At 45.0% G+C, this 27,658-nt stretch overlaps 1 protein-coding gene across 6 annotated transcripts in view; it reads left to right on the top strand.

Moving 5' to 3' along the window:
* The window catches only part of NAV2 (neuron navigator 2), a 399,361-nt gene that overhangs the window by 176,472 nt on the left and 195,231 nt on the right, over positions 1-27,658 (top strand). For all 6 annotated transcript variants that reach the window (XR_011995074.1, XM_072725405.1, XM_072725403.1 and 3 more), the window contains one exon: positions 4,127-4,293. Coding sequence is in view for 5 of the 6 variants with exons in the window: in XM_072725405.1 (XP_072581506.1) it covers positions 4,127-4,293 (167 nt within the window). In the remaining variant the exon portion in view is untranslated. The remainder of the gene's footprint in view (positions 1-4,126; positions 4,294-27,658) is intronic.

Here is a 27,658-nt window from a genome sequence, read left to right as displayed (position 1 = left end):
CTGGCCCTGCCTGATTCTCCAGCTCTATTTCCTCCCAGCCTGTCCCCCACTCCCCAGCACACACCAGCCCTCCCTCCCTTCCTCTGTAGAATACCTCTCCCTCTCACCATGACTCCATACTCTCTTACCCTCCACTCACATTTCCGTTCCACGTGCTACATCTTGCTCTGGGATCGTCACATCTATTTGGAACCCTCCCTGACCATCCTGTCAACTTCTAAGGTTATCATTTTCCTTCTTTCAAGGACTTCTGGCCTTTGCATATTTTTTTTATCAATATGTGTATAATTTAAGTGTCATCTGAAATCAATCAGCCCCTAAAGATCTAGATGAGTTTGAATTAGAGCCCTGTCTTAGTCTGTTAGGGCTGCCATAGTAAAATACCACAAACTCAATGGCTGGTAAACAGCAGACATTTATTGCTCACATTTCTTGAAGCTAGAAGTCCAAGATCGGGATGCCAGCCTTGTTGGGTTCTCGTGAGCACTGCCTTCTAGGCTGCTGATGGCTTTCTCACTCTGTCCTCACATGGTGGCAGGGGCCAGCTAGCATTCTACATCGTCTTTTATGAGGACATTAATGTCATTCATTTTTTTTTAATATATATATTTTTTAAATTTTTCTTTATTTATGATAGTCACACAGAGAGAGAGGGAGAGAGGCAGAGACACAGGCAGAGGGAGAAGCAGGCTCCATGCACCGGGAACCCGACGTGGGATTGGATCCCGGGTCTCCAGGATCGCGCCCTGGGCCAAAGGCAGGCGCCAAACCACTGCGCCACCCAGGGATCCCCATTAATGTCATTCATGAGGGTTCTGTGTAATGGCCTAATCACCCCCAAAGGCCCTACCTCCTAATGCCATCATACCGAGCAATAGGATTCCCACATGTGAATGTTTCTGACCCCACCTCAAATTCATACCATAGAAAACTCTTTAATTTGCAGAAAGTCCAGTGCCTTCCCCACGGTTGCTCATGTATCTTAGGTCCTCGGAGTCACCTTTGTCTTTGAAATACTACATTTGAAATCTTCTAATTTGCTTTGAATTAATTCAGGTGAACTGACTATCCCAAAGAATGTTTGGGTTCCCTCACGGGTAGATCCAAACAAGCCTTTTTCCTTACTTCCTACCCACCACATATTCATTCATGTCCTTTGTATGTGAGGTAGACTTTGCTGAAAATTTCAGAGGGATAGAGGAGGGCTGGCTTTGGAGCAAGCAACTATTCAAGCTCATTCACAACAAAACCCAAGTTTTAAGGCCTTGTGTTGTCCTAGACACCCTCTGAAACTTGAAGGCAATTATTTGGTCTCCACCTAGTCTTCCCATTTGGTCAAGTTGAAGGAGCTGTCCTGACTAGGGTGTTAACAGTGATGGGGGTAGAAGGTGACATGAATTGCCTTGAGCTTTGGGGTGGCTTTTGGTGCCTAAATATGTGCCAACCATTTTTTTTCTCATGTCAGCTGCCCTCAAGGCCTTCAAGAATTCCTTCTCCATTTCTTAGAAAATTTGACACAACCCTGTAGCCATTTGAAGGCTATGCCACCTCCTCTAGATCCTGACTTAGTGCAGAGAATCTGATGATGACCACCCATAGGAAATCAGAATTGTCTTAGTTGCTCCAAGAACAGGAATGTTTCACTGTGGGGATCGGAGCCTACAGATGGCTCCGAGGTACCCTCAGTATAAGGTCTCAGTCACAGATACTTGGATGAAGCTATTTCTCTTCTGGAATGTTTCTTAGGGAAATGAGGACCATCTGCCAAAGCCTGGCTTGCCTCTTTGAAAATGTAGATCTCAGACTCTTCTGTGTTGATTTTTGTCTGTTCTCTTCTGATAGTTTCATCTAGATTCATTGATTTGCTTTATTATTTGATTCCTTTTTGTACCAAAGCATGTTTCCTTTATTACAATGCCAAATTCATTTATGAATTTATGCTCAGCAGAGAGGATAGGAAGGGAAATTAACATGCATTGAGTTCATACAATAGGCCAGACATTAAGCCCCATTCCAAACAAATAACTGTCCTATTGGAGAGTTTATTATTATTCCAAAGTTAACTGATCTGGAACATGAATCTTAGCTCATAATACTGGTCCAGTGTCATGTGTTATGGAAAAGGCCATATTTTATCCATTATCCCACACTGCCTCACAGAGGACTAGATTTGCCTACCCAGTTCAAGATTGTACTCATCCATCCCATGCTTTGATCATCATCTTTCTATAAAGGCCCTGACTGCCCTGAAAAATCTGTGGTCCATCCCTGGGTCAGGGCAGTGGAGGCTCCTCAGCATCTCTGGAAGGGATGTATGTTTTTCCTTCTTGTTGCTTTTTGCTTCCCTCCTCCTTACAAAATTCCCTACCGAAGTAGAATGCTGTGGCCTTTTACCCTATACCACTTTACACCATTGCTGTGACGTCATCTTGGAATAAGACTCCTGTAAACTATAGCTGGGTTAAAGGAGTCCAGCCCAAAGGACCCCATGTCTGCCCCTGCAGAAGCTCTACCATTGGCTGTGCATACTCTGCTAAAACTGACTTTGGAGGACTTACTAGATGCTGTTTATATGCAAAGCAGAACCAAGAGGTACCACATCCCATTGCTGGACCTCCATATTCAGTTGTGGTGGCCGTGTCTGATACCCATGTATAGACCCTGGCACTTCTGGTTTTTATACCCTACTCTGTGTCTGTCTTTGTGGGGTGAATATTTTCTCCAAACAAGATGGGGTAAATTAACAAGGGACAAATCCTCCTAGTGCACTGGGAAGTGTACTACCCTCTGTCACCTTGGTCGGGGAGAACTCAACCCCTTCCTTCTCTCCTAGTTCCTACTCAGGGAATTGGGCCACCTTCTTCTTAGCTGTATAAATTTTACAGTCCTCTCACACCAGCTCATGTTCTGTTTACTCTACAACCATCTTTCTTGCTCAGCCAGCAAGAAAAAGTTTAAAAGTGATTGCCTGCTTATATCTAAAATGCTTCCAGACTGCAGACTTCTTTGGTGCTTACAGATTTGTGTGGAAAGAGAAAGTTGAAAGCTTTATGAGTTGAAAGTTCAGGCTTATCACTAGATCTAATGCTAGTCAGCAGAGGTTCCAGTGGCTTTTAAACACAGTTAAGTGGGTTTTAGCTGAAAGTTATAACTATTTCATTATTTATTCATCTTTCAACTTTTAATGATTAGAAACAGCCTGCTTAGTAGTGTTTGAACCAAAATTCTGATCTGGGGAGTCTTAGCCTTAACTCTTTGGGGAGGAGGCCATAATATCTTTAGACATATTACAAAGATGTCTGCTAACTTTATTTCCCAAACCACCCCAAATGAGGTACTTTATTTAAAGAGAAAGTGTATGTTTGTCTTTAGGTTAATAGTTTCCTGATGGTTCTACAGAAAGAACATCTGATTTTATCCATCTACTGTGCAGAGAAACTGGGCTTCAGCCTCTAAGTAATGCCTATGGAGACAAGTTGTCAGGTGTTGAAGGAAAATGCATATCTGAACACGTGTTTTCATCAGGCCATAAGTTTTTTCATTGTAGATGTATTGGGTTCTGAGTGCTAGCAGTTCTCTTTCTGACCATGATAGTTACATCATTTTCTTGATTCTGCAATCCTGAATTATGACAAACACCATATTAATACCTGTCAGAAGAGTACACACATAATGTAAAAAAGGTTTAGATTTTTTTTTTTAAGATTTTATTTATTTATTCATGAGAGACACAGAGAGGCAGAGGCACAAGCAGAGGGAGAAGCAGGCTTCATGTAGGGAGCCCGACGTGGGACTTGATCCCGGGTCTCCAGGATCATGCCCTGGGCCGAAGGTGGCACTAAACCACTCAGCCACCAGGTTGCGCTCAGCAAACATATTGGTTTACTCTTCCTTCAGAATTTCTCTTTGCTCAAAGGCAAACTCAGATTTTGCTGTTGGACTTTGCAGGGGTCATTAGTAGCCTAGACGTTTGTAGTGTTCCACTAAATCTTTTGATTGGCAAACGTCCACAGACCCAATGTCTTGAATGGTTTTCTTTACCTCCTGCATGGTTGCAGTTCCTTCTTCTGAGACACTGCTATTCTCCTTAGACCGAATCCATTATTCTGTTGCTTTTGCATTTTAGGCTTCCAGGTCCTACTGCAAGGGTATCCGCTGCGGGCAGCGAAGCCAAAACACGTGGAGGGTCAGCCACTGCTAACAACCGACGCAGCCAGAGCTTTAACAACTATGACAAGTCCAAACCAGTCACCTCCCCACTTCCACCACCACCACCAAGCAGCCATGAGAAAGGTAAGTCGACTTCTTGAGGGTCCTTTTTGTCATCTTCTTTATAGCAGATCCAGTTCCTTTGGGTGAGTGTGGTCAGGGTTGGGAGCAGGGTGCTAATAGGATGGTGGGCATGGGCCACAGGACATACTTGGCTGGCAGGAACTTTGTTATTAGAGGCATTAATAAAGTGGGGGAAATATGTTAATGGTTGCTGGCAGGGATACCTGTGTTTGTTTCAGTGGGGGTCCAGAAGACGCCTGACTACAGAGAGAAGCAATATAGCATTTACAATTTGAAAATAAACTTTCATAGAACATGTTCTATATAGTAGATGGTTTTCAGAAATGCAAGCTTCTTGGAGTGTGCATTGTGTGAACTGATAAGGTTTTTACCCATCAGAAGGGCTATGAGGGGAGTTAAAAACAAGGTTTTTTTTTTCACCCTTTGTAAAAGACATGAGGGTTGGCCAGATGAATATCTTGGATACATGTAAGGAATATACAACATTAATCTTGGTGTTTTGATGATGTAACTTTCACCAAAAGAGGATATTATTTTTTGCTATACATAGCCCTGAGATTTTAGGATGGGGGAAATGGTGAATAACCTTATGGGGGTTATTGCACAGAAGGTAGTGAAACAAACCTTTGCTTGCTTCAGTCTGTGTCTTGTGGGACATTGGAGAAACTGAGTCAGCTTAGAAGATTCTACAGTAAGAGGATGAGCCCTCCTTCATTCCTCCCAGAGTCAGTGGTTTAGACTTCTTGGTGGGGAGTGGGAAGAACATGCTCAGATCTCTTGGAAGCATTTTCTATTTGGTAGGATTTGTCCTAGATGTGTCCCTCAACTTCCCCCAGACCCAGGAGAGCTGCCTCCCACTCCCTACAGTGGTCCAGGAGCCTGGACAGCCCTCCCACTGTGACCGAGATCAGAGCCTCTCCAGCCTACCCCTGCAGTCCAGGATGACCTGGTTCAGTGGAGCTGGGTTTCTTCCCTACCCCCACCTAGAATGCTTGAAAAAGCATTGAGGAAATTTTTATATGGCTGACGTATATATGGCAGAGGGTTTTGCCTACAGGGCATTAGAAACTCTACAACTGGCATAGGATGTGTCCACCAGTCAGGATTCTTTGTGATCCAGCCCTTGGCTTGTGCCTTAAACTCCTTTTTCTTCATCTTCTTTTCTCCTCCCCCCTCCCCTCTCCTCCTTTTTTCTTTTCTTCAACCATACCCAAATGTGGTCTTTTCAAAAGTGTGTTCTTTTCCAAAGTGTATTCTTTTTAAAAGTGTTTTAACTGCAAAAATAACATATGCTTGTAAAATAGTATAAGTACATGTCAAATAAAAGTTCTCCTTTGCATGCTCCCCGAAGGATACTAATATAAACCATCCTATGTATATTCTTCTGGAACTAATTTCACAGTACTTTTACACACACTCACACATGCACAGTATATATAGAAAGGTGGTTTTTATATAAATAAAAGCTACATTTTATTGAGTACCTACTATGTGCCTCCTTGAATTCCCCCACAAGCTATGTTGTTATCCCCATCTTACAAGGCATGAGATTAAGGCAAAGGGAGGTTAAACCCTTGCTGAGGCCACAGCAGAGATGGTGAGAGGTGGAGTTGGATCTAAACCCAGGCACCTTGGTTCCAGCATGGTTAATACTGTGCTTTTCCAGCAAGCGGAAAAAAAATTCTCAGAGCCTTGCCCATTGAAGTCTGGAGACGTGCAAGTTGAGCAAGAGGAAGGAGCTAGGAAGACATCGGGGGGCAACCTGTGCATGGCCCTCTGCTGGGCCAGCCCGCCCTTGTCCCATGGTCATCTGGGGAGGAGCTGTCAACAAAAAGTCTGAAGGATGGATGTGAGACCTATATCCAAAAGATTGAGGAAGGAAAGAAAAGTTGCCCATGGGTAGAACAGATAGGGGAGGATGAAGCGTTGGCAGCTGGAACCTCGTCCCAGAGCCCACCCCAGATGCAGAGCCCCTCGGGCAGCCCCCTGGGTGCTGGGACAGTCACCAGTCTGCCCCTGTCCTGGTCAGGGGCTGCCATGTGCGCACAGAGCAGCTCGGGAGCCACAGTCCTGTGAAAGGACGGTGGCTTGAGTTCTAACAGTCATTGCGCCAGGGAAGGACTGTGGGATCAGAAGAAAGAGAAGTCCTGCTTATTTACTGAGCAGATATTATTTGCCGGAGGCTTTGATTTACTCTGTGTTACTTGATCCTCACAAATGTTCTGTATGGTAAATATTATTAACCCAGTTTTACAGATAAGTGAGGCTAATTGAGACTTAGTCACTTGCCTGCCCTGGTAATTGAGCACCGGAATTCCTATCAAGGTTTGACTCCTGGATTTGAACTCTGGCTCTGTCCTGTCCCTGGGAGGTCTGCAGCGAGGATCCAGTGAGGTAGTGTGAGAATGTTTTGTGAGCTCTGACTCTCATAAAATCCACTAAGGATTCACTTTTAGAATGATAAAAAATAACCGAGCGGGGTTCCAGGTGCATGGAAGGAGTGCATTGATTTTTCTTCTCCAATCCTCGAGAGCTTTGGTAAAGCAGGCTTGAGGCAGACTGGGGTATTTTTTTTGTTTAAGATTTTATTTATTCATGAGAGACACCGAGAGAGAGAGAGGCAGAGACACGGGCAGAGGGAGAAGCAGGCTCCTTGCGAGGAGCCCGATGTGGGACTCAATCCCAGGACCCCAGGATCACAGCCTGGGCTGAAGGCAGATCCTCAACCACTGAGCCACCCAGGTATCCCTGGACCTGGCTATTTTTTATACCAATACTTTCCCACCCTCCTGAGGTAAAGGGACAAGGCAATTTTATCTTCAGAGGCTTTGGTATGTCCTCCTCCTTGCTCACTGTCCCTGTGTTCCCTGCTGATTGCCCCTGTGAGGTAGCCAGATCCACGCAACGGCCAGTATGTGGGGAGAGAAGTAGCTCCACCACCTGCCATGTGGGAGGCACAGCAGATTCTTGGGTGTCTAAGGTGGCATCCCCCACACTTTGAGAAGTCTTGGAGAGATGCAAGCCAGCGAGCAGAGAAATTGTAGCTCAGCGAGATTGGTGCTATGGTTGAGGTAAAGACTGCTTTCAGATGAGTTAAAGTCCATGATATAATCCCATGACCTGTCCTTCTCGAAGCTTTCTTGCAAGTCAGCCAGGCCCCGGTAGTATCACGTGCTGGCATTTCACTCTCAGGTAAACCAATCCATAGGCTTGTGTATGTGACCCCCTGGGCCAGGAATTCTTTTAGGAACTGATCCAATCCCACCAGTAAGGGGAATGAGAAGTTCAGTATTCTCTCCATAAATGACAAAAAGTATTTCAACACCGAGCCCTGATTTTCTTTTTTTCCAAAAGGATAAAGAGGAGTAAAAGGAAATTTTATAAAAGGTAACTTTTCCAAAGCTCCAGAGCACTTAATTCCTCGTGAGAAAATACTAAAAGATTCCTCTTAAAATCACGTCCAATCATGCCCTCCTGCCATGACTGAATTTAGTTCTGATCACACTGAACTGAGATGTGAAACAGAAGAAAAGTAATAAATATATGAAATAGTTCACAGAAAAAGCCTAGGGACGGGGACACACACACACACACACAATTTATTAGCTCCTTTCAGTGAGGTGACCAAGTGCATGGTTGACTTATAAAATTCAGGAATATCCCTGTACAGCAACATGACCTATTTTAATTTCCCTAAAGACTCACGTCTCAGATTTTTGCCTGTGAGGTTTAGAGAAAAGCTACAGATCCTTCGCCTTTAGGAAAACCTGCTAATTGCTGTGTAGTTGTCACTAGCGTGGTTGGGTTTGTCTTTGGCTTCGTCCTCTGGCTCCTGTGGCAGCAGTCAGGCGCCTCCTTACCTTAAGGCCTGCGGGATGTTGTGAGCAGGATCCTCCGCAAAACATCTGTCTGTCAAGGGATGGCCTGGAAGCCCGACGGCCCCTCACTTCCTCTGTTGGCTCTGAGTGGCCCTCAGGCTCCAGACCAGAATCACAGATTTTCAAGGGAGAGGAAATAGCTGTCATGTTCAACATTTGTGACATTATCTTTTCCTTCCATCCCTTTACTTCCATCCTCTGAATGGGTTAGCCCTGCCAGAAATCTCCTACATTTCTAAAGTGTTTGCTCCATATCATATGACTTTGAAATGTTCAGTATTCCTACCCTACATTCTATGCAAATGAAAGATGTTCTCTCATGAATAATAGGGTTTTCTTCATTTGGGAGAAAGCGTATCTTTATTATACATGATAAAAATCACCCTGTAAAAAAATGTCAAACACAAATGTATTGAAAGAAAAGGAGCCCTACGTAACCTCACCTCTCATTAAGTTTATCACTTAGTTTGTATTCTTCTGCATTTTCTTTATGCCTATACTATCCTATTTTTTTATACTATCATATTTTGATAAATTTTTCCTAATGTTTAGTGTTTGTCAAGCACTGTTCTACGGGTTTTATAAGTAATAATTCTCACAAGAGCTCTGTACATACCCACTCCCACGTACACGCACACACATTGTATAGGACTTAAAAACTTATAAATAGGGATCCCTGGGTGGCGCAGGGGTTTGGCGCCTGCCTTTGGCCCAGGGCACGATCCTGGAGACCCGGGATCGAATCCCACATTGGGCTCCCAGTGCATGGAGCCTGCTTCTCCCTCTGCCTGTGTCTCTGCCCCCCTCTCTCTCTCTTTCTTTGTGTGACTATCATAAATAAATTTAAAAAAATTAAAAAAAAAAAAACTTCTAAATAAAATCAACAGATCATGGCCAGCCTTTTTATAGGTTTTTCTCTCTTTAATAGATGCAGAGTACTCCATTACATGAATTTACCTTAATATTTTTAATGACTTTCTTTTTGGTTGCTTCTGTTTTTTTTTTTTTTTTATTGTTAGTGCTAAAATTAACACACTCGTATCTTTTTTTGCATGTATACACCATTTCAGTGGAATTGCTGCGTTATAGGGTATACACATTTTATGGCCGTTTTAACATTGCCAAATTTTGCTTCCAGAAGGCTTATACCTATGTCTGTTCCCATCAACAATGTGTGAGAGGCTAGTTTCCCTACACCGTTGACACCACTTCTGTTTTTACTCTCCTGGGCAAAAAAAAATACCCTGTCTTTGAAATGAGGCAAATTATTTTAAGAAGCTGAAATAACAAGATCATTTGCTAAAAATTGGCACTTTTTACTGATGCTTTGCTATGAGTTACAACTCATGCTTTGGCATGGCACAGAAAGTACTCGGGCTTGAGAGCAAGCAGTCCGCCAGCTGGCGTGATCTCACTCAAGACACTTAATTTCTCTGGGCCTCAGTTTCCCCTTCTGTAAAGTCATTCTGAGGTCGTCCGTCACCAAGCCACTGTGAGGCGTGAATGCTTATTTTCCCTGGCCCTTTGGTCTTGTCTGATGGGAGCCCCATGAGCGCTTTCTGATAGGCTCCCCGCCTGGTCTTCATCCTGTGTCATTTACTTCCTCTTGTTCACTCCAGCCCATCCTGGGTAAAAAAGAAGAGCCAGACGTGGGTAGAGACAGAGTTTTACAGCCTTCAGCGCCATGGTCCTGTCTGAGTAACATTAGAGCCATTGATTTAGAATCTCTGTAAACTTGTCACTTTATGGTTGGTGAAGCAAGTTATTTATCTGAGTTAATGATTGGGAGAGCTGACTGTGAAGAAGTTGCCCATGGCCCACCATTAACCAGGATCCTGACATAAAATTACAGATCAGATGGGATTAACTCAGTGGTCCAAGTCACACAGAAAAGAATACGGTTGGGTGCCTCTGTTTCAAGTTGTTTCTCTTATTTGTCCATTTTGAGACTGAGACACACAGACTCTGCTTTCTGGGGCTGTCAGCCTCAGGGGAGGGGTGATGCTCACAAGTCTTATGAGAGAGAGATGCTCAAAGTCGTGAGGAAAAAGATAGACTTAGCCAGGAAGACTCCAGAGAGGACTTGAGTGACAGCATTTGCAGTGGTTTCCAGCTCCAGATTTTTGTGGAGAGAGAGAAGGGAAGGCTGGAAAGAATTGACTCATCCTGCTGTTTGGGTCCAGGTGTGAATCTGACAGGATATCTGCTGGGGTCTCTGTGTTAAGACACTCATGTCCTATGGAGGACCTGTAGAGGGGAAACTTGTACAAGATCATTTAAGAGGTTAGGTAGGGCCTCCCTTGGCCATAAGGAGACTCCTGCCTTCCAGAGCTGTTATCCTGGGCCGAGAGCTCAGGTGCTTGTTGTCCGTGCTGGGTAGGTGGTAATCATCTGTTTTGAGAATCGGCTGTGAAGTTGCCTTGAGCCTCCAAGCACAAGCCATAACTGCGAGCTTAAAAAGCCAGCTTAAGGATTTGAACCAAGGAGGTATCACTGGATTTAAAGGACTGTCTGGGAGGGACGCCTGGGTGGCTAAGTCACTTAAGCATCTGCCTTTGGCTCAGGTTGTGATCTTAGGGTCCTGAGCCCACATAAGGTTTCCTGCTCAGTGGGGAGGCTGCTTCTCTCTTTCCCTCTGTCTCCTCCCTCCTGCTCATGCTCTGTCTCTGTCTCTTTCTCTCTCTCTCTCTCAAATAAATAAATAAAATCTTTTTTAAAAAATTAAAGGAGGGCAGCCTGGATGGCTCAGTGGTTTAGCGCTGTCTTTGGCCCAGGGCCTGATCCTGGAGACCTGGGATCAAGTCCCACGTTAGGCTCCCTGCATGGAGCCTGCTTCTCCCTCTGCCTGTGTCTCTGCTTCTATCTCTGTGTCTCTCATGAATAAATAAAATCTTAAAAACAAAAAACACAGATTCTTGTGTCTCACCTGCCAAAAAATAAAAATAAAAAAATAAATAAATTAATTAATTAATTAAAGGAGTCGTTGGGGGATCATCTAGAAATGAAGTTCAGTGAACTATTAGGTCAGCCTTTGAAGCTAGATAGGCAGGATGAATTAAAAGCTACCAAACTTAGAGATGTCACACATGGCACTAGAAAGAAAAAAACAGCCTAGCAAGCGTTTGAGAAGTTGCAGTGGTTTCTTGGGCCAGAATATAGTTATCTGGGGAAGAAATGTTGAGGGCCCTACAATTAAAGAGAAAGTGTTTACACTCAAGCAGGCAACTGCATTAGAGTTCTGGCCTTGCCGCTTCCCAGAAGTGTGGCCTTTGGGGCAAGTGCAGTGCTCACCAGGGTATCTGCTCAGGGTCACCCTCAGAGGACCATCATAAGCCACATTTGGCACTGCAGGTGGCTGGCAGGGCAGTGAAAGTGTTTCTCTTCCATGGGCATGGTCCTGTAGCAGTGGTTATAGCAGTCCACATGGCCATCCAGGTGCTGTCACTGCCCCCTCCCGCCTAAGGGACCACTCAGGTGTGAGGGTATAAGACTCACACAAGGCAGGTGCAAGAGTCACTCTAGCTTAAAGGCACCTATCCTGTGGGAGCCAATATCTCTTGCAAAAGCTCCAAATGCATAACTTCTAGGGTTCCCACAAGGATTAGGTCTGATTAGTAGTCACAGTACTTGGAGAAACCCAAAATGATGGTGTCCCCCAAGAGGTACTTATACCTCATTTATAGCTCTTCCAGTCCAGATGTGGTTTAACTATCAAGGGGTCATTTTTACCATGAGCAATGTTGCTTGGTAACATAGCTGACATTCTATCTTTATCAAGTTTCCAGGGGAACACAGTCACAAGGTTAACCAAAGGCTAAATTCTCATGCAGAAAGGGAAAAGATTTTGTTAATCCTTTTCCAACAGTAGGTCAGCTCACCGCTCAGAGATTCAGTGTATTTATCTGTGAAGTGGCATCAGGCTGCCCTAGCCCAAATGATGGTAGCAAGTCAGATGAGAAGCACTGTCTCTAATATTTTTTTCTGTAGCACAATTCATATGTTCTGTCCTTGTTGCTTCTACTGAGTGTGGATATCACTATTCTTGTTTCCTGATAGCTGGAGCTCATTGACAACGTGGGTTTCATTTGCACGGGGTGAAAAAAATTGCCAAGTTCTGATTTTTCAAAATATTGTACAGTCAGCTCATTTGCTCTCTGTTCATGGTGCCCTTTCACAAGTGGGCAGGTGAAGGTTAACAGCTCCTGCAGTAAAGGCAAGTTTCATTTTCTCCGTTTTCATTTTACACCAGTTTCCTTTTGTTCTAAACAATGTTTTGACATGGTCTAAATGAAAAGATAGAAAGTCCTAAAACACATGGTTTCAGGTCTCTCAAATAATGCCTCAAGCCATTAACGTTGTTCCACTCCGACACAGTGTATGCAGGTTGCCCATGAACAATCCAAGAAAGGACAGCCTGGGGAGTCTCTATTAAGCCTAGAACATACAGCTCAAGTCCCGTGCTCTGGTGGGACAGTAGACTCAAAACTCTGGACTGTTGTTTCTCAAGGTATGAGTAATAGACCATGGCTACCAGCATCCTTTGCAGTAATTGCTAGAAACACAAATCCCGAGACTTTGTAGACCTAGTCCTTCTAAGTGAGTCCCTCTGAATGAGAACCTGGAAATCTACAGTTTGCACCCCTGATATGCTTAGACCACTGAAGTCTGAGATCTTCTCTCCTAGAAGGACTTCTGGGTCACCTTTGAAAGAGCAGGCTGCCTTCTGGTTGCCCTTCCATTTGCAGCAACCACTTTGTTAGTGTGTCATTATGGGGAATGGAGATAATGTAGTTAAGACACCCAGACTAATGCCTGGCATACAGCAGGAGCTCAGTAAATGGGAAACCATTTAAATTTGCATATACATTTTGTTGCACATATATTTAAAATTCTTCTCAGAGCCAGTAACTTATACTGGGTAGACTTCCATATTTGTGTAGATCTTCGTATCTTATTTTGGTTCCGTTCTGTTGTCTCTCTAATCTTCAGTAAGATTCTTATTGTAACTTCTTTTTTTTTCCTTCTTCTTCTTTCTTTTTTTTTAAAGAGAGGCCAGGGAGGGGCAGAGAGAGAGAGGGAGAATCTTAAGCAGGCTCCATGCCCAGCACCGAGCCTGACACGGGGCTTGATCTCATGACCCTGAGATCATGACCTGTGCTGAAATCAAGAGTCAGATGCTTAACCAACTGAGCCCTTCTTATTGTATTTTCTTTAAAATTTCAATATTACCTCATTTCCTTTATTTTTAAAGATTTTATTTATTCATGAAAGACAAGACTCCAAGATCACACCCTGAGCCAAAGGCAGACACTCAACGGCTGAGCCACCCAGGCGTCCCAATATTACCTCATTTCAATTGAGCTAATGGAAAGCAGGGAAAAGGACTCTGATCTCATACTTAGCCTGGAAGTATGAAAAAGATAGCATCGCTTGTGGGGTCTAGATACCGTAGCAAAGATTAATGTGGTGCAAGGAGGTGCTTGAAGGGAAAAGTCAGCTACCTTTCTCTGATGGGAAAATCATCTTCTCGAAGATGACTCTCTCTGCTTGGCACTTGAAGAGCTTGACGTTACTTTATCAGAGCGCTATCTTTTTTGGAGGACGGATGATCCCTCATAAAGCTTCCTAGCCATACTCCACCTTAGCTGTTGTGTCCTTAACCTGTAGCATTAAATTAAAGTCAGTCATGAAGGTGAAAGGAATCATATCTGATATAGTCCCTCTGGCCACCTTTGGAAGCCATTTGCTTGATCTACTCTGTAATTCAGAAGAGCCTTCAGAGAAGATGGGTCAGTCCTTCTTGTGTGGGAAACAACCTTTAATGCTAAGGACATCCTTTTTCACAGAAATAAGGAGGATATAACCATGTTTACTTTCCTCTACATATGGATGTGTTTCAAAGCCAGCGGGTGAGCTTATGATTCTGCTGTGTATCCTGTTTCTAAAATACGATAAACCTGGCTTTTTGTAAGAAGAAGAATGAATAGAGAAAAGTAGAAAATAAATCATTTCAGAAGGTAAAAGACCTATTTGATTAGTTTGTGTCAGGAATAGAAAATGCCTTGTTTGTCGTTCACCCGATCTTCAGGGGATAAATCTCACCATTTCTTTTGCTTCCATCTGCTATGTGGAAAGGGTCACATGTACATGAATTCAATCTAATTTCAAGGATCATTGGTAGGGGAAAGTATTTATGTTTCTGGGTGCTTTCATCATTTTTATCCAGGTGTCATCTGCAGTCAAGGCTTAGTTGTCATTCATCTAAATGTGTTTTTTTTTTTCCTTTAAGTATTTGACAGTTTATTAGCACAGAAGATAAATACATTTTGGGATAAAATGCAATTACCTTTTCTCTGAGCACGTATGGCCCATATCGACAATGCATGGAACGAACACCGTTTTGTTCAAATGGACAAGAAGAGAATGCTGGTCAGAACAAGGGGAGAGCTCCTGAGCAATAAAACCCGACAGCGAGTGTAGCTGCAGCAACTCGACAGGGAGTTGCTTGTGCATGCACGCGTGGCTCCTCTCTGTGTTGAAGACTGGGCATTCTAAGGCTTACATGACCCTAATGGAGAACATGCCTGTTTCTCCACTGTGTGCCTTGACCACTCTGTCAGTATGTACTTGGTTAGGATACCAGCACATAATGCCTGTGCCAGGGAATCTGTCTTCTCCTGATGAGAATGACAAATGAGGGGGTCCCACGGAGAACATGTGTTCCCAAGATAATGGTCACAAGACAACCACATCATGGTAAGACTGATGCACGGGCTGTGGGCAGGCATTGGGCCGAGTTAACGGTCATGCTGCCGAGTGGTTTGTGCCAAGGCACTAGGATCACAGTTTACATTCTTAGTGTCCGAGGAGCTCCTGTCATGAATCCTTAGCTGCAGTCATGCTGATTCAGGTGATCAACAAGGCCACCTGAACTTTGCGGATGTTCCACAGGTACTAGCTGCGACTAAGCTGCTGATGGAAATCTACTTCTGTCCTAAGAGCAAAGGTAAAGAAGGCGCCTCAATATGCTCCCTTTGCTTTTTTTCAAAATGAAAGAATCAAAGCATTTTATGAAATGTGAAAAGGAGTCAGGGCATCAGTGACCTATAATAACTCACCAGGGGTAAAGCAGTTAAAAAAAAAAAAGACTTTGGCTCAGGACGGTGCAGACATTGAGTCTCTGCTGCCCCCTACTGCCCAGGTTTTATATATTGCGGCTCTGGGTAGACTTGGTTTCTAACCTGACGCTCTCAGGGCACTCAGTTTGGGAGGATAATGACTTGAGATTGTCCCAGTGTTTTCTTCCAGAGTCTCCCCACATTTGTTTCCTCGGCTTGAGAGAATTGCATGTGGATGGAAGAAAATCCACATCGTGGGTATGACGGGGTTCATGTGGCATGGTGAAGGTCTGACAGCAGGCCTGAGCTAAAATCATCCCTGCAGGGCGGTCCACCCCCTCCCTTCAGCAGCCACCAGCTGGTGGATTGAAGAATCTGGTTTAGTCCTAAGAATAAGGATCTGTGAAGGCACTGGTTGATTTTTTTTTTTTTTTTTCTACAAGAAAAGTTCTGCTAGATTTGGCTTTATTTTTAATCATTCCAACCAGACTGTACAGTATGGAGTACGTGCATCTCCCTTCTTATTATGCATGCATGTGCTTGGAACTCAGTCTTTCATCTATTTAGCACGTTATTGGGTGCATTCTATATTTCTGGCATCATGCAAGTCACTAAGTACTCAAAAGTGAAAAAAATCAATAATGATCTTTGCCCTCGAGGAACTTATAGTGGAAGAGACTGATATTAAACCACAGATAATCTCATGACCTTTTGTGTTAACTGCTTTCAAGAAGAATATTAGGTGCTATGAGGGAGCATAAACGAGAGATGGAACCAGTTCCATGGGTTAGGTAGATGCTCATCGGCGTGAGACCCAGAGACAAAGTCTTCAGGAGACCGCTTTGCACAGAACACTCACTCTGTCACATAGTGGCCAGAAACAAAGGGTGTTTTAGGAAACAGTTTTATAGAGAGAGAGCAGTTTCCTTTGGAAATGAAAATCTGTATCCTGGGCTAGCTTTTTTTTTTTTTTTTTTCCTCCTCTCTGATCACAAGAGAACTAAAAAATTACAGGGACTCAAACTTTCCCTGCCTATTAAAAAAAGAAAAATATTCACATTTGCCTTCCCACAGTTGAACGGGGCCTCATGGGAGTAGGGGGTTTCCTGACCTCACAGCAACAGAAACAGAAGCTAGGTCGTCACTCGTGGAGGTCACTAAAGGTGGGGTTTCCTATATTAGCAAAGTAGACTGGGTTGGATATTCTCTAAAATCCCTTGCAGATAGAGTATTTGATTATCCTTGGCTAAGGGTAGAGTTGGTAGGATTTTATTGGGTTCTGGAAAGGCCTGATGATGACACACATCCCTCATAGTTGACCCGAGTTCCCAAAGGCTTACCATTGGATTGGTGCCTTTGAAGGTATTTCATTGCACAAATGCACCTTATTCCAGATGGTGCTGCTTCCATTCCAGGATTCGCTTCTGTGCTGAACAAAAAAAAAGTTGCATTTTATGTAGATAATGGCCTGGGTACAGTTTGTGATGACTTATCTTCTTCCATTCACGTAGTTGGGGAAGATGTCTCCCATAACTTCAGGTAAGTTGTCTTGGACTTGCTGCTACTCTGAAGCCATCAGGGAGGCCACAGGCAAGGATTTCTGCTGTGAAAAAGAAGTCGTGGCTCCTGGCTGAGAAGTTGTTCATGGATGGTTTCAATCATTTAACGCTTGGATTCGTTTCCTTGTCCTCTCCTGAGAAGAGCCAGATAGAAATACCCACAGGCAGAATTATTTCTAAAAATCTATTTTACGTGCATGCTGTAGGGGGCAGCATTCATTAGGGAAAGCCAGGGGACGGCCCCTGGAAGAGAGGAATTTTTTAGACCATATAGGGAAGAAACTTGGCCCTGTTTGTAAAGATCTCTGTGCACCAGAGGTGCTTGTTCTGTTCTGTTATTCATATAAATGGATGAGCTTCTGGCTCTTTGGTGATAACACTCCTTAGGGGCCCAGGATCCCCTTGCCTCAAACAGAATTTTTCTTGTGTGGAGTCTATACCAGTGAGCATCTGTGAGGGAGAGTGACTTTTCCACATGGGATGTATGTGCCAGGGTGCGGATTCCTTCCCAGATCATCCAACACCCAGCTTGTGGCCTTTAGCCATGTTCTGAGCCGTTGCAGTCTACTCACCCTCCAGTCAGAAATAGTGACTCTGGGACGCCTGGGTGGCTCAGTGGTTGAGTGTCTGCCTTAAGCCCAGGGTGTGATCCCAGGGTCCCGGGATCGAGTCCTGTATGGGACTCCCTGCATGGAGCCTGCTTCTCCCTCTGCCTGTGTGTCTCATGAATAAATAAATAAAATCTTTAAAATTAAAAAAAAAATAAAAAGAAAACCAAAGGGACCAAGAAACCCAGAGTGACTTTCACTGAAAGAACAGCTTCTTAGCAAATGAACACTTGCCATAGCTTGGTTACCTTAGAAGTGAGTAACCTATTGATTTTCAAAATCCCCCCTAATAGCCACTCATTGAGGGAGGGGGATTCAGGATAAAAGTATTGATTTAGACAGGCTAACATAATGGAAGAAGCATTTGTTAGGTTGCCATTTTTATTTTTCATAAATTGGCCACTGGAGTGGAAGAAAGAAGACCCATCTTTCAGCAGGGTTTTAAACAAAAGGATATTTTTAAACAAAAGGATATTAGCCAACTTAATTATACTCCTAAAGCAACGTTAAAGGTCATGATTGATGGTTTTTGCACAGTATTTTGGAACAAAGGCCCCTTTGATTAGTAAAGGGTTTTTTTTTCTTCCCCCCAGAATGTGATTCTGTTTTTCCTTCTGTTTGTCCATCATCCTTCAGTCTGCGTTCTCTGATCTTCTTAATGCATCCAAACCCACAGTTGAAAATAACCTGCTGCCCCACTCCTGGGAGTGGTGACTGGAGTATCTTTGGGCAATGAAAGGAGAGACAGTGTAGCTGAGCTAATGAGCAGTCCAAGGAAGAAGTTGGGGTGCCAGCCCTGAGTGCGGCCGTGCCTGAGCGTACGAGGATGCCGTGGCTCTGGCCTTGGGGTGCTGGTCAGCCTTTGCGGTCACGCTTTGGCAACCAGAGTAGCCCCTGCTGGCCGGAAGCTGACCAGGACTGTTCAGTTTCATTAAGGCGCCCCTCAGATCACCTCCTGGCATGAAACGCTCCAGAAACCATCAAACAGCTGAGGTTGAAGCTGGATTCCTTGAAGTGCTTCCAAAGGCTCTGGCATAGCTGCCTTTTGGATGAGCCTAACTAAACGGAGAGCTTTTCAGGTCTGGTGTCTGGGTGGCAGGAGCACCCTGGGCCCTGGGACTCATGGTGAGGAGGCTGGAGGAAGGGTGGGAAGGGGGAGTTGGCTCTTCCTGGCCCACTGCTGACTCCCTCCCTTCTCTTTCTTTTTCTTTTCTTTTCTTTTTTTTTTAAAGACTATTTATTTGAGAGAGAGAGAGAATGAGCAGAGGGAGAGGGAGAAGCAGACTCCTTACTGAGCAGCAGGCCGAATGGGGGCTCGATCCCAGGACCCCAGGATCATGACCTGAGCGGAAGGCAGACGCTTTGCCAGCTGAGACACCCAGGCGCCCCTCTTTCTCCTTGAAGCTGTTCTTGCTGTCACTCTCCCATCTGGGGGGGTAACTTCCCAACACCAGGAGGAGCAGACGTTTCCCAGAGAGCGAGTCTGTAGTCAATGACAAATGCCTCTGTATGCTTTAGGCCAGACTGTCCAACAGACCTTTCTTCAGTGGTGCTAATACTCTGTATCTGTGCTGGCAGGCTAGCCACTAGCTACACAGGGCCATAAAACACTTGAAATGTGGCTGGTGAGAACGCGGGACCGAATTTTTAATGTATTCAATTTTAATTCATCTAGATAGTCACATGTGGCTAGTGGCTACAGTATTTGACAGTATCTCTGAATAAAGTCTATCATTTAGGGGCCCCTGGTTGGCTCATTCAGTGAAGCATCTGACTCTTGATCTCAGGATCATGAGTTCAAGCCCCATATTGGGTACCCTGCTGGGTGTGGAGCCTACTTTAAAAAAAAAAAAAAAAAAAAAAGGCCATTTAAAAATGGCTTCCTCAACAGGAAAGACCAAATATTGCTTGATTCCATTCATATGAAATCTCCAGACTAGGCCAATCTCTAGTGATGGAAGGTTGAGTAGTGGTTGCCAGGGCTGGGGGGTCAGGGTGGGCTGCAGAGGGGGTGACTGCTAATGGCTATAGAGTTTCTTTTGGCCGTAATAAAGTGTTTTAAAATTAGATTGTGGTGATGGTGGCACAACTTCGCTAAAATACTAGAAAGAATTGAGTCACACGCTTAACATGGACAAGTGTTACAGTATGTGAATCTATCTCAGTAAGGTTTTTTTTTTTTTTTTTAAATAGTCTGCTTTCCTGCCATATCCAAGTAGATGTTCTGACTCTAGCTCTGTTCCTACCTGGTAGCGTGCGTGGCTAAGTACCTACCCTTCCCTGGGCCTCGGTTTCCCTTAGATAAGATAATATTCCCTTAGATAAAATATTCCATTTGCGTCAAGGGTGGTAGCAAAGAAGAAAACTTGTGGTCTTCCTTTCCTTGCATCATTTTAACTTTAGCCCAGGTCAGGTTGTATGGTCCTGGGGATAGAGAATGCACCCATTTTTCTGGGAACCCGGTTCCAGGAGAGCCCCAGGCAGCAGACAGAGCTTTGAGCAGGGAGTGAGCAGGCCGCTCTGCTCTGTCCATTCTCTCTGCAACCACGGTGCAAAGAGCCTTTGGTGCTGGTCTAGGAATTTTAGGTAACAGCTAAGATATTTATCTTTTTGCCTTTGATCCAGATAAAAAGATTTGTAGCTTTGCGCTGTCAATTGATCGAATGCACAGAAATGGCTTTCCATACCCTCCGCAAGCAGATTCCCAGGGGGCAAGGAGGAGATTCCTGGTTATAAAATGTCTTCCAGTTTTTCACGGTTTGTGGTTTAGGGGATCCTGTGGAATTTCTGGGAAGTACATTCTTCAGGAGCAGGCTTGAGCTGGTCTGTTTCCTCTCCCACTCCTCATAGGGGCTTTCGAAAACAAAGGCCTGTCAAAGGGTCACAAATCAGTGACATTGGAGGAAGTAATTGTTACTATTATCGTTGTCCTCCTCTTCTTTGCTATCGCAAAGCCTGTAGTGTGTCGACACGGGGATGTTACAAATGCCTGCCTTATAAATAACTTTAGGGCCTACTTAATGTAGGTCAGGGGATGATGGGCTGTGAACGGAAAGGGCCACTGTGACAATGAAACGATGGCAGTGGTACCTGCTGGTTACTAGGTATTCGTTTGTGCCTAGAGTTACTTTAGGTACTTTGCATGCTGGCCTCATTTAATCCCTCACACCAAGGAGTGTCTGTAGTATCTTCTCCATTTTACAGATGCAGAAACTGAGGCTCAAGGTTAAATCAGTTGCCTCCATCGTGCAGCTGATAAGGCCAGAGCTGAGATTTGAACGAGGATCTGCATGATTCCGAAGCTGGTATTTTGCTGTTAACCATCGTAGGATCCCACAAGCCAGCTTCGGCTAAACTCACTAATCATTGAGCTCCTTTTTGTGTCAGGAGTTATTTGCAAATCAGTGCAAGCAATGGCCAAAACCAGTAAGGGCCAGATGAGTGGTGGATTAACTACACAGAAGAAGGGAAGAATATTCTAGACAGAATAGCGTGCCCCGAGATGAGGGGATAAAGGAAGAGTATGGCATGATCAAGGAAACGAAATGTGTGTACGTGTCTGTCTGAAGCAGGCAAAATGACTTCCTCAGTTCCACTTCACAAATCAGTGCTAGCATGGTTCTGTGAGGGCAGGGAGCAAGCTGTCACGTCCAAGAAACGCTTGCTGAAAGAATGAAAGGTAGCTAACATGGGATTAGAACCCAGGTCTCCTGAATCTGTTTAGCATTCTGGCTGGTGACATCACTCAGGGAACCCTTGGACAATTGCAAGTTGGCCTTGGACAGTGGATGCTATTAGTATTGGGATTTATACTAATAAAAAAAAAATGTATGTTTTTGGTCTTCCTTCCCATTTCCAGCACAGAACTCCTACAACTCTTAGAACTTCCTAAGTGATGAGTGCAATCAAGGTGTCTGTCTTTATGCTAATGAGGTGATGGGCACCACACCTGAGGATGGGAGCTGGTTTGCCAGTGGAGCCAGCCATGAGACTGAAGGGTTGAAACCCGCAGTCTTACCCCCTAACCTCAGGGGAGAAGTGAGGGGCTGGGGATTGAGTTCAATCACCAGTGGCCAGTGATGCCATCAACCATGCCTAAGTAATGAAGTCTCCATAAAAACCCAAAGGACAGGATCTAGATAGCTTAGGTTGGTGTACACATGGAAATGTAGGGAGAGTGGTGTCATGGAAGCGCCATGCCCTTCCTCCTGCCTTTCCCTATGCATTTGTCCCATCTGGCTATTCCTGAGTTACATCCGGCCCTAATAGTCCAGTAATCTAGTAAGTAAAACATTTCTCTGAGTTCTGTGAGCTGCTCTAGCAAATTAGTCAAACCCAAAGAGGGGTCTTGGGTACCTCCAATCTATAGCCAGTTGTTCAGAAGCACAGGTGTCAACTTGTGCTTTCCGACTGGTGTCTCAAGTGTCGGGGTTGGGAGGGGACAGTGTTATGGGACTGAGCCCTTAACCCGTGGGATCTGATGCTAGATCTGGGTAAATAATGTCAGAACTGAGTGGAATTGGAGGACACCCAGTTGGTGTAGGAGAATTGCTTGGGCATGTGGGGATGCCACCTACCCCTACCCTCCCTCTGCCACCCCCACCGTCCCCCCGAATGCTTGTAATGGCCTAGTATGCTTACACAGGCCAGTCATGGCCCATTTTCATAGCACTAGAGTGAGAAATCCCGGGGGCAGAGCTGCAGCAGGGATGGAGAAACTCAAAAGTTCTGTCCAAGGGGCTTTGTGGCCCTGGTGGGCTTACGGTAAGAAAGGAAGGGACATCAGATCCGGTGGCAGGTTAATTTGTGGACGTACATCTCTGTGGTGATGAAGTCCTGGGCCACTTAAATCCCAGTAAGTTTCAGTGTCTGTTAGCAAAAGGCAGCCCTGCCCCCGTGAGCGCGTGTGGTTACCTGGACGGCCAGGGCGGCCCTTCTAACTGGTGGGGTGATAGGTGGCGGGGATTCATCACTGAGCGTCTGCTAGGATCAGTCTCCGCTGAGTAACTTCTTTTGGTGCTTATGCTCTAATTTCTAAGCAAAACGTCTGTGGTGGTAATTCTTTAACTTTCCCTCATTAAATAAAAATTAATGAACTGTCAAAGACAAGAGGAGCTAATGTAAAAAGTGGAAATGGAATTTTTATCTGGACCCCAGGACATTTTTGCCTCTTCATTTGTATAGAAAAAGTACCCCAAAAAGCGATTCTCCTGCATTTCTTGGCCAAGGCTGCTTTGCTTTCAAACACCCGCAACTTTGAGCAAATGTTTATATTCTACTTAAACACATTTGGACTTCAACGTCCGCGCTGCTGGTTCCTAAAATGTTAAATAAAGGAAACAGAAGAAAAAGTGTTTAAATGTAATTTTTTTAGGATGCCTGACTCCTTGTCCACCCCACGAGACTGGTGACTACTGATCTTTGGGTCCTCACGACGTGGCATGGAGTAGACACTCATTAAGTGAAAGAATCCATCCTGCAGAGTCCACATCGCACACCCGCCTTCACGGAGGACCATCTCATTAGTCCAACTGGCGATCCTCACCCTTGGGAGCATGGCCCTGGGGGTGTGTCTCTTTCCAACCCTTGAATAAGTTTCCTGGGGACCCGACCTATGTCGGGTACCGATGCACCCTTCCAGGGAGGATCCCTTTGTCAGACATTTGCTCGCCCGGCCTGTTTGCCTCCACGCTGATTTCTGTGGGCTGAAAACTTACGGCCAACTGAGAGAGAAACCAGTGAGACCGACACTTTGGGTGCAGTTTTACTAAAGGCAGAGACAGGGCATGTATTCGGAGTTGTCCAAGGGAATCCATGCATTCCTGGCTGCTATTTTAAGACTCTCCTTCTAAACTGATATCCTTCAGGTTTATTTGGTTTAACTCCTGCTCTGGAAGTTGGCTTGTTTCTGCGCATCAGAGTGGTCGTGCAAGCCGTTCCTCCAGGACCCCGGCCGGACAGCTGCAAAATAGCTGGCATTTTTTCTCCCCTGCACTCTGTATTGACAGCAGGTTTGAATCACCCTGCCCTGTTTTCTGTAACATAACCAGGCCAGAAATCATTTGAATCTTTTCATTGAGAGGGAGGCATTGCCTGGTACATTTTGTGTGTGGAGGTTGATGAGGAACATCCAAGGACCTCCCTTTTCTGCCCCTCCTGGTTCCTGCTAATCAGCGTGGGAGTGGGGGGCCCTTTCACCATCAGGGATATCCCCTCAACCCACTGCTTCCACCCACTGGAAATTCTTGGAGAAGCTGGTCCGTTCACTCCTTTGCTGCCGGCCCACCCCACCCCACCCCACTTGGGCCTCTCTTGCTCTCTGCTGGGTCCCTGGCTGGTTTTCTTAAGCTCACCCAGATCTCTGACAGTGCTCTTGCCCTTCACACAGAGTCAGAACTTCTCCAAATGGTAAGCCTGTGCGTGCCCCCACCCAGGCGCAAGCGGCGCTCACACCTGCCTTTCTCTGGCTGGCAGCCCTCACTCTAGTTCTAGGTCTGCTGCTAATTCAAGGAGTGATCCTGAGTAGTATTCGTGCTCTCTGGGTCTCGGATTCCTTCTCTCTCAGAAGGGGCATCGCACTGACTGACCTGAATGTTTTTTTTTTTTTTTTTTTTTTTGAAATAAGCTCCGCGCCAAACATGGGGCTTGAACTCACAACTCAGGATCCTGAGATCAAAAGTCCACTCTACCTGTTAAGCAGCCAGGCACTACCCCCCCTCAACCCCACCCCCACCACCGTGTTTCCTTTCAGCTCTAATGTACATTAATCACTCAATGGCTCCCTCATGCATGGTGCCCATTTCTATGCCTTTCTCAGCCCTTTGCCTTCCTTACTCTCCTATAGGTATTGCCCAGTCTCCAAAAGCTAACGTAACTCTGGATGAAACTTGTTCTTGCCAAAGCCAAAACAAGGACTTAATCCTTGGAAACTGCCTTTAACCTAGATACCAGCTGTGGACTCGCCAAGCCAACATAGGCTGCGCCAGCTTGTGCTGGCTCACGAGAGCCAATTTAGAAATGTTTAGGAGTTTCCCAAGACTGTTGATGCCATCCATGTTGGTCGTTTGAAATCTTCCCTGGTGGGAGTATTTACACCACAGAATTGAGCAACTATAAATGACAACTTTTCTTGTTTTTCTTTAGAGAATCAGTTGTTAGACACTCACCAGCCTACCACTGAGAGGCAAATGAAGTTGATCCGCCAACTATAACAGGTGGAAGAAGACTCAGTGTCCTTTCAGATCTTTCTGGGAGTATTTTGTTTTGCTGGGATGAGGATGGGGTTACATTACTGTGGATCAGTATTTCTTCCTGTTGCTGTTTTGCTGAAATACTTGAGCTTGGGATGCCTGGGTGGCTGAGTGGTGGAGCGTCTGCCTTAGGCTCAGGGCGTGATCCCAGAGTCCCGGATGGAGTCCCACATCGGGCTCCCCGCAGGGAGCCTCCTCCCTCTGCCTGTGTCTCTGCCTCTCTCTCTGTGTCTCTCAGGAATAAATAAAATCTTTTTTAAAACTGAAATACTTGAGCTTGTAGATCAAATATCTTACCCTTCTATGTGCAATATCCCCCTCTTACCCACTGCAACTGCCCCAACTCATCCTCTCCTCAAAAGAGTGATGAGGAGCTTTGGGCATAGATTTTTCCTGGAGGTTTAAGGCCACGGAGGGGTTACAGTGTTCCAATGCAAACAGCTTAACATTGAATATTGGATGTTCCTATTCTTAAGAGTCCTTCAGCTTCCCTGCCACCGGGAATTTCTCAGGGGCCATCTTGTCTTTAAGATTCCTGCCTCCTGTGTTGATCAGCTGTCCTCACCCTCTCCCGTTCTTTTTTTTTTTTTTTTTTTTTTTTTAAGATTTTATTTATTTATTCACGAGAGACAGAGAGAGAGAGGCAGAGACACAGGCAGAGGGAGAAGCAGGCTCCATGCAGGGAGCCCAACGTGGGACTCGATCCTGGGTCTCCAGGATCACGCCCTGAGCCAAAGGCAGGCACCAAACCACTGAGCCACCCAGGGATCTCCTTGTTTTTGTTTTTTAACGATTTTATATTTTATTTATTCATGAGAGACACAGGCAGAGGGAGAAGCGGACTCCATGCAGGGAGCCCTATGTGGGACAGGATCCTAGGACCCCAGGATCACGCCCTGAGACAAAGGCAGACCACTAAGCCACCCAGATGCCCCACCCACTCCCATTCTTATCCAGAATAGTTTCTCTCTGTTTTCTTATCTTTTTCCAGACCAGGCCCTGCAGAGCCTCACCGTCCATATTTACAGCGGCCTTGTATCGAGGGTATTTCTTTCTTTCTTTCTTTTTTCTTTTCTTTCTGATTTTTTTTATTTATTCATGGGCGGGGGGGCAGAGACACAGGCAGAGGGAGAAGCAGGCTCCACACAGGGAGCCCAACGTGGGACTCGATCCCGGGTCTCCAGGATCACGCCCTGAGTCAAAGGCTGTGCTAAACCGCTGAGCCACCCGGGCTGTCAGGGCATTTCTTAGCTAGAGCTCCTAAGAGGACCTCTGATTATCAGCTGGTAAAATCATATGTTTTTTTTTCTCATTCCCCCATCTCCAAAGCTCAGTTGCTGCCTGCCTCCAGTTAATTCATTTTAACTCAAGGTTGATACACAGCTTTGCCACACCAATCCAGCACATTCACTTGGTGCACATTTATGGAGTGGTGAGTTTCCACCTGCCGTGAATGTGTGATGGAGTTCATCAGGAGCTTAGTTTTGGGGGATGGTGGGGGAAGTGGGGAGGGGGCGTGGAATCCCCAGTCAGAAGTTACCTGATTTTCCTAAAGAAGAGAATGACATTTGTTGAGAAGGGGGAATCTTAGAGTCCAGTGACCCTGTAGAAGGTGAACCTTGGAACACCGAGTTACCATTTCTGCTCTGCGCTGGACCGTTTCATTTGGAGGGTGCAGTCCCATCACCATAGCCGAGGAAACCCCTGTGAGCTGGCTGCTTTCCCACGCGGCTCCCTGCAGAGTGCATAGAACAGTGGGAGGGGGGTTCTCCCATCCAGTCTGCCAGTGCTGCCCTCTGTTGGAAATGCCCACGCTCCTCATTCCTCCTCCTTCCCACCACGTTTCTGATTCATCTTTTGAATATTTCAGGTTAGATTCTGTTGTCTCCAGAAAGCCTTCCCTGACTCCTGAGACTGAGTTTGAGACCCCTTCTCCGAGAGCCCACAGCAACTCACTCATATCTGTGGTTATCCTGCCAGTACTTCACTGGCAGATGGGCTCCTTGGGATGCGGGACTGAACCTTATTCTCTATTTCCATCTTAGAACATGGTATACAGAGATGTAAGATAAATATTTGCCGGGAGAGTGAATAAATGTGTGGATGAGCCAGAGAGTAATTATTTGCAGCTCAGACATGGGAGCCAGCAGCTATGTACCTGTCATTTGATATGGAGCAAGCTACTTAATCTTTCCAGGCTTCAGTTTTCTCATCTGTAAAATGGGGACGTGTAAATATTTACTTCTCAGGGTTACTGTGAAGAGTTAGATTAGGCAATGCGAGTAAAGCACTTAGCACAGTGACTTTTACACAGTATGTGCTCAGTAAGTTATTGTTAATGATTAATCATATGTAATGATTGAAATTAGAAGAGCAAATAAGGAGAAAAGCTGATATTTTTGGTGTATGTACCAAAAAGCAGTAACTTCCAGTATTTAACTGGAAGACTATCTTATTTCCTTTTTAATTATCCTATTTCCAAATAACATCTAGACCTGTGTCTGTGATTTTTCAGTCGTGGATACTAATATTCAGAAATGCACCCTGGTGCCGTCACAGAGGGTTCTCAATTAGACCCACGTTTAGTAAGGAAGAGAAATGGAATAACATACAAACAAAACAAATCAATGTATGGTAAAACATGAAAAATCTTGTTGCTATTAACTAGAAAGTACAGATAACCAGAATATCTCTTTTTAGTGGTTTAAAGCATTTTTAATTAGCGTCTTTGCGGTAACCACTCTATTAGGCTCCTGACTTCATGTTTATCCCTCATGCAGGCATTCGCCCACTTAGTCAAGCAGCATTTATCTGGTATCAGGTACTGGAGATAAGATGAAACAGAACCCCTGGCATCAAGGAATTAATATTCAGGAGTGAGGCTTAGCAAATTCTCCCTTATATGGCCAGATGGTAGGTATTTAAGGCTCTGCGGGCCATGGAGTCTCTGTT

This window comes from Vulpes vulpes, chromosome 11 (genome assembly GCF_048418805.1).
Source record: "Vulpes vulpes isolate BD-2025 chromosome 11, VulVul3, whole genome shotgun sequence".
NCBI classification, from domain to species: Eukaryota; Metazoa; Chordata; class Mammalia; order Carnivora; family Canidae; genus Vulpes; species Vulpes vulpes.
This window is presented reverse-complemented; position numbering and strand designations above follow the sequence as displayed.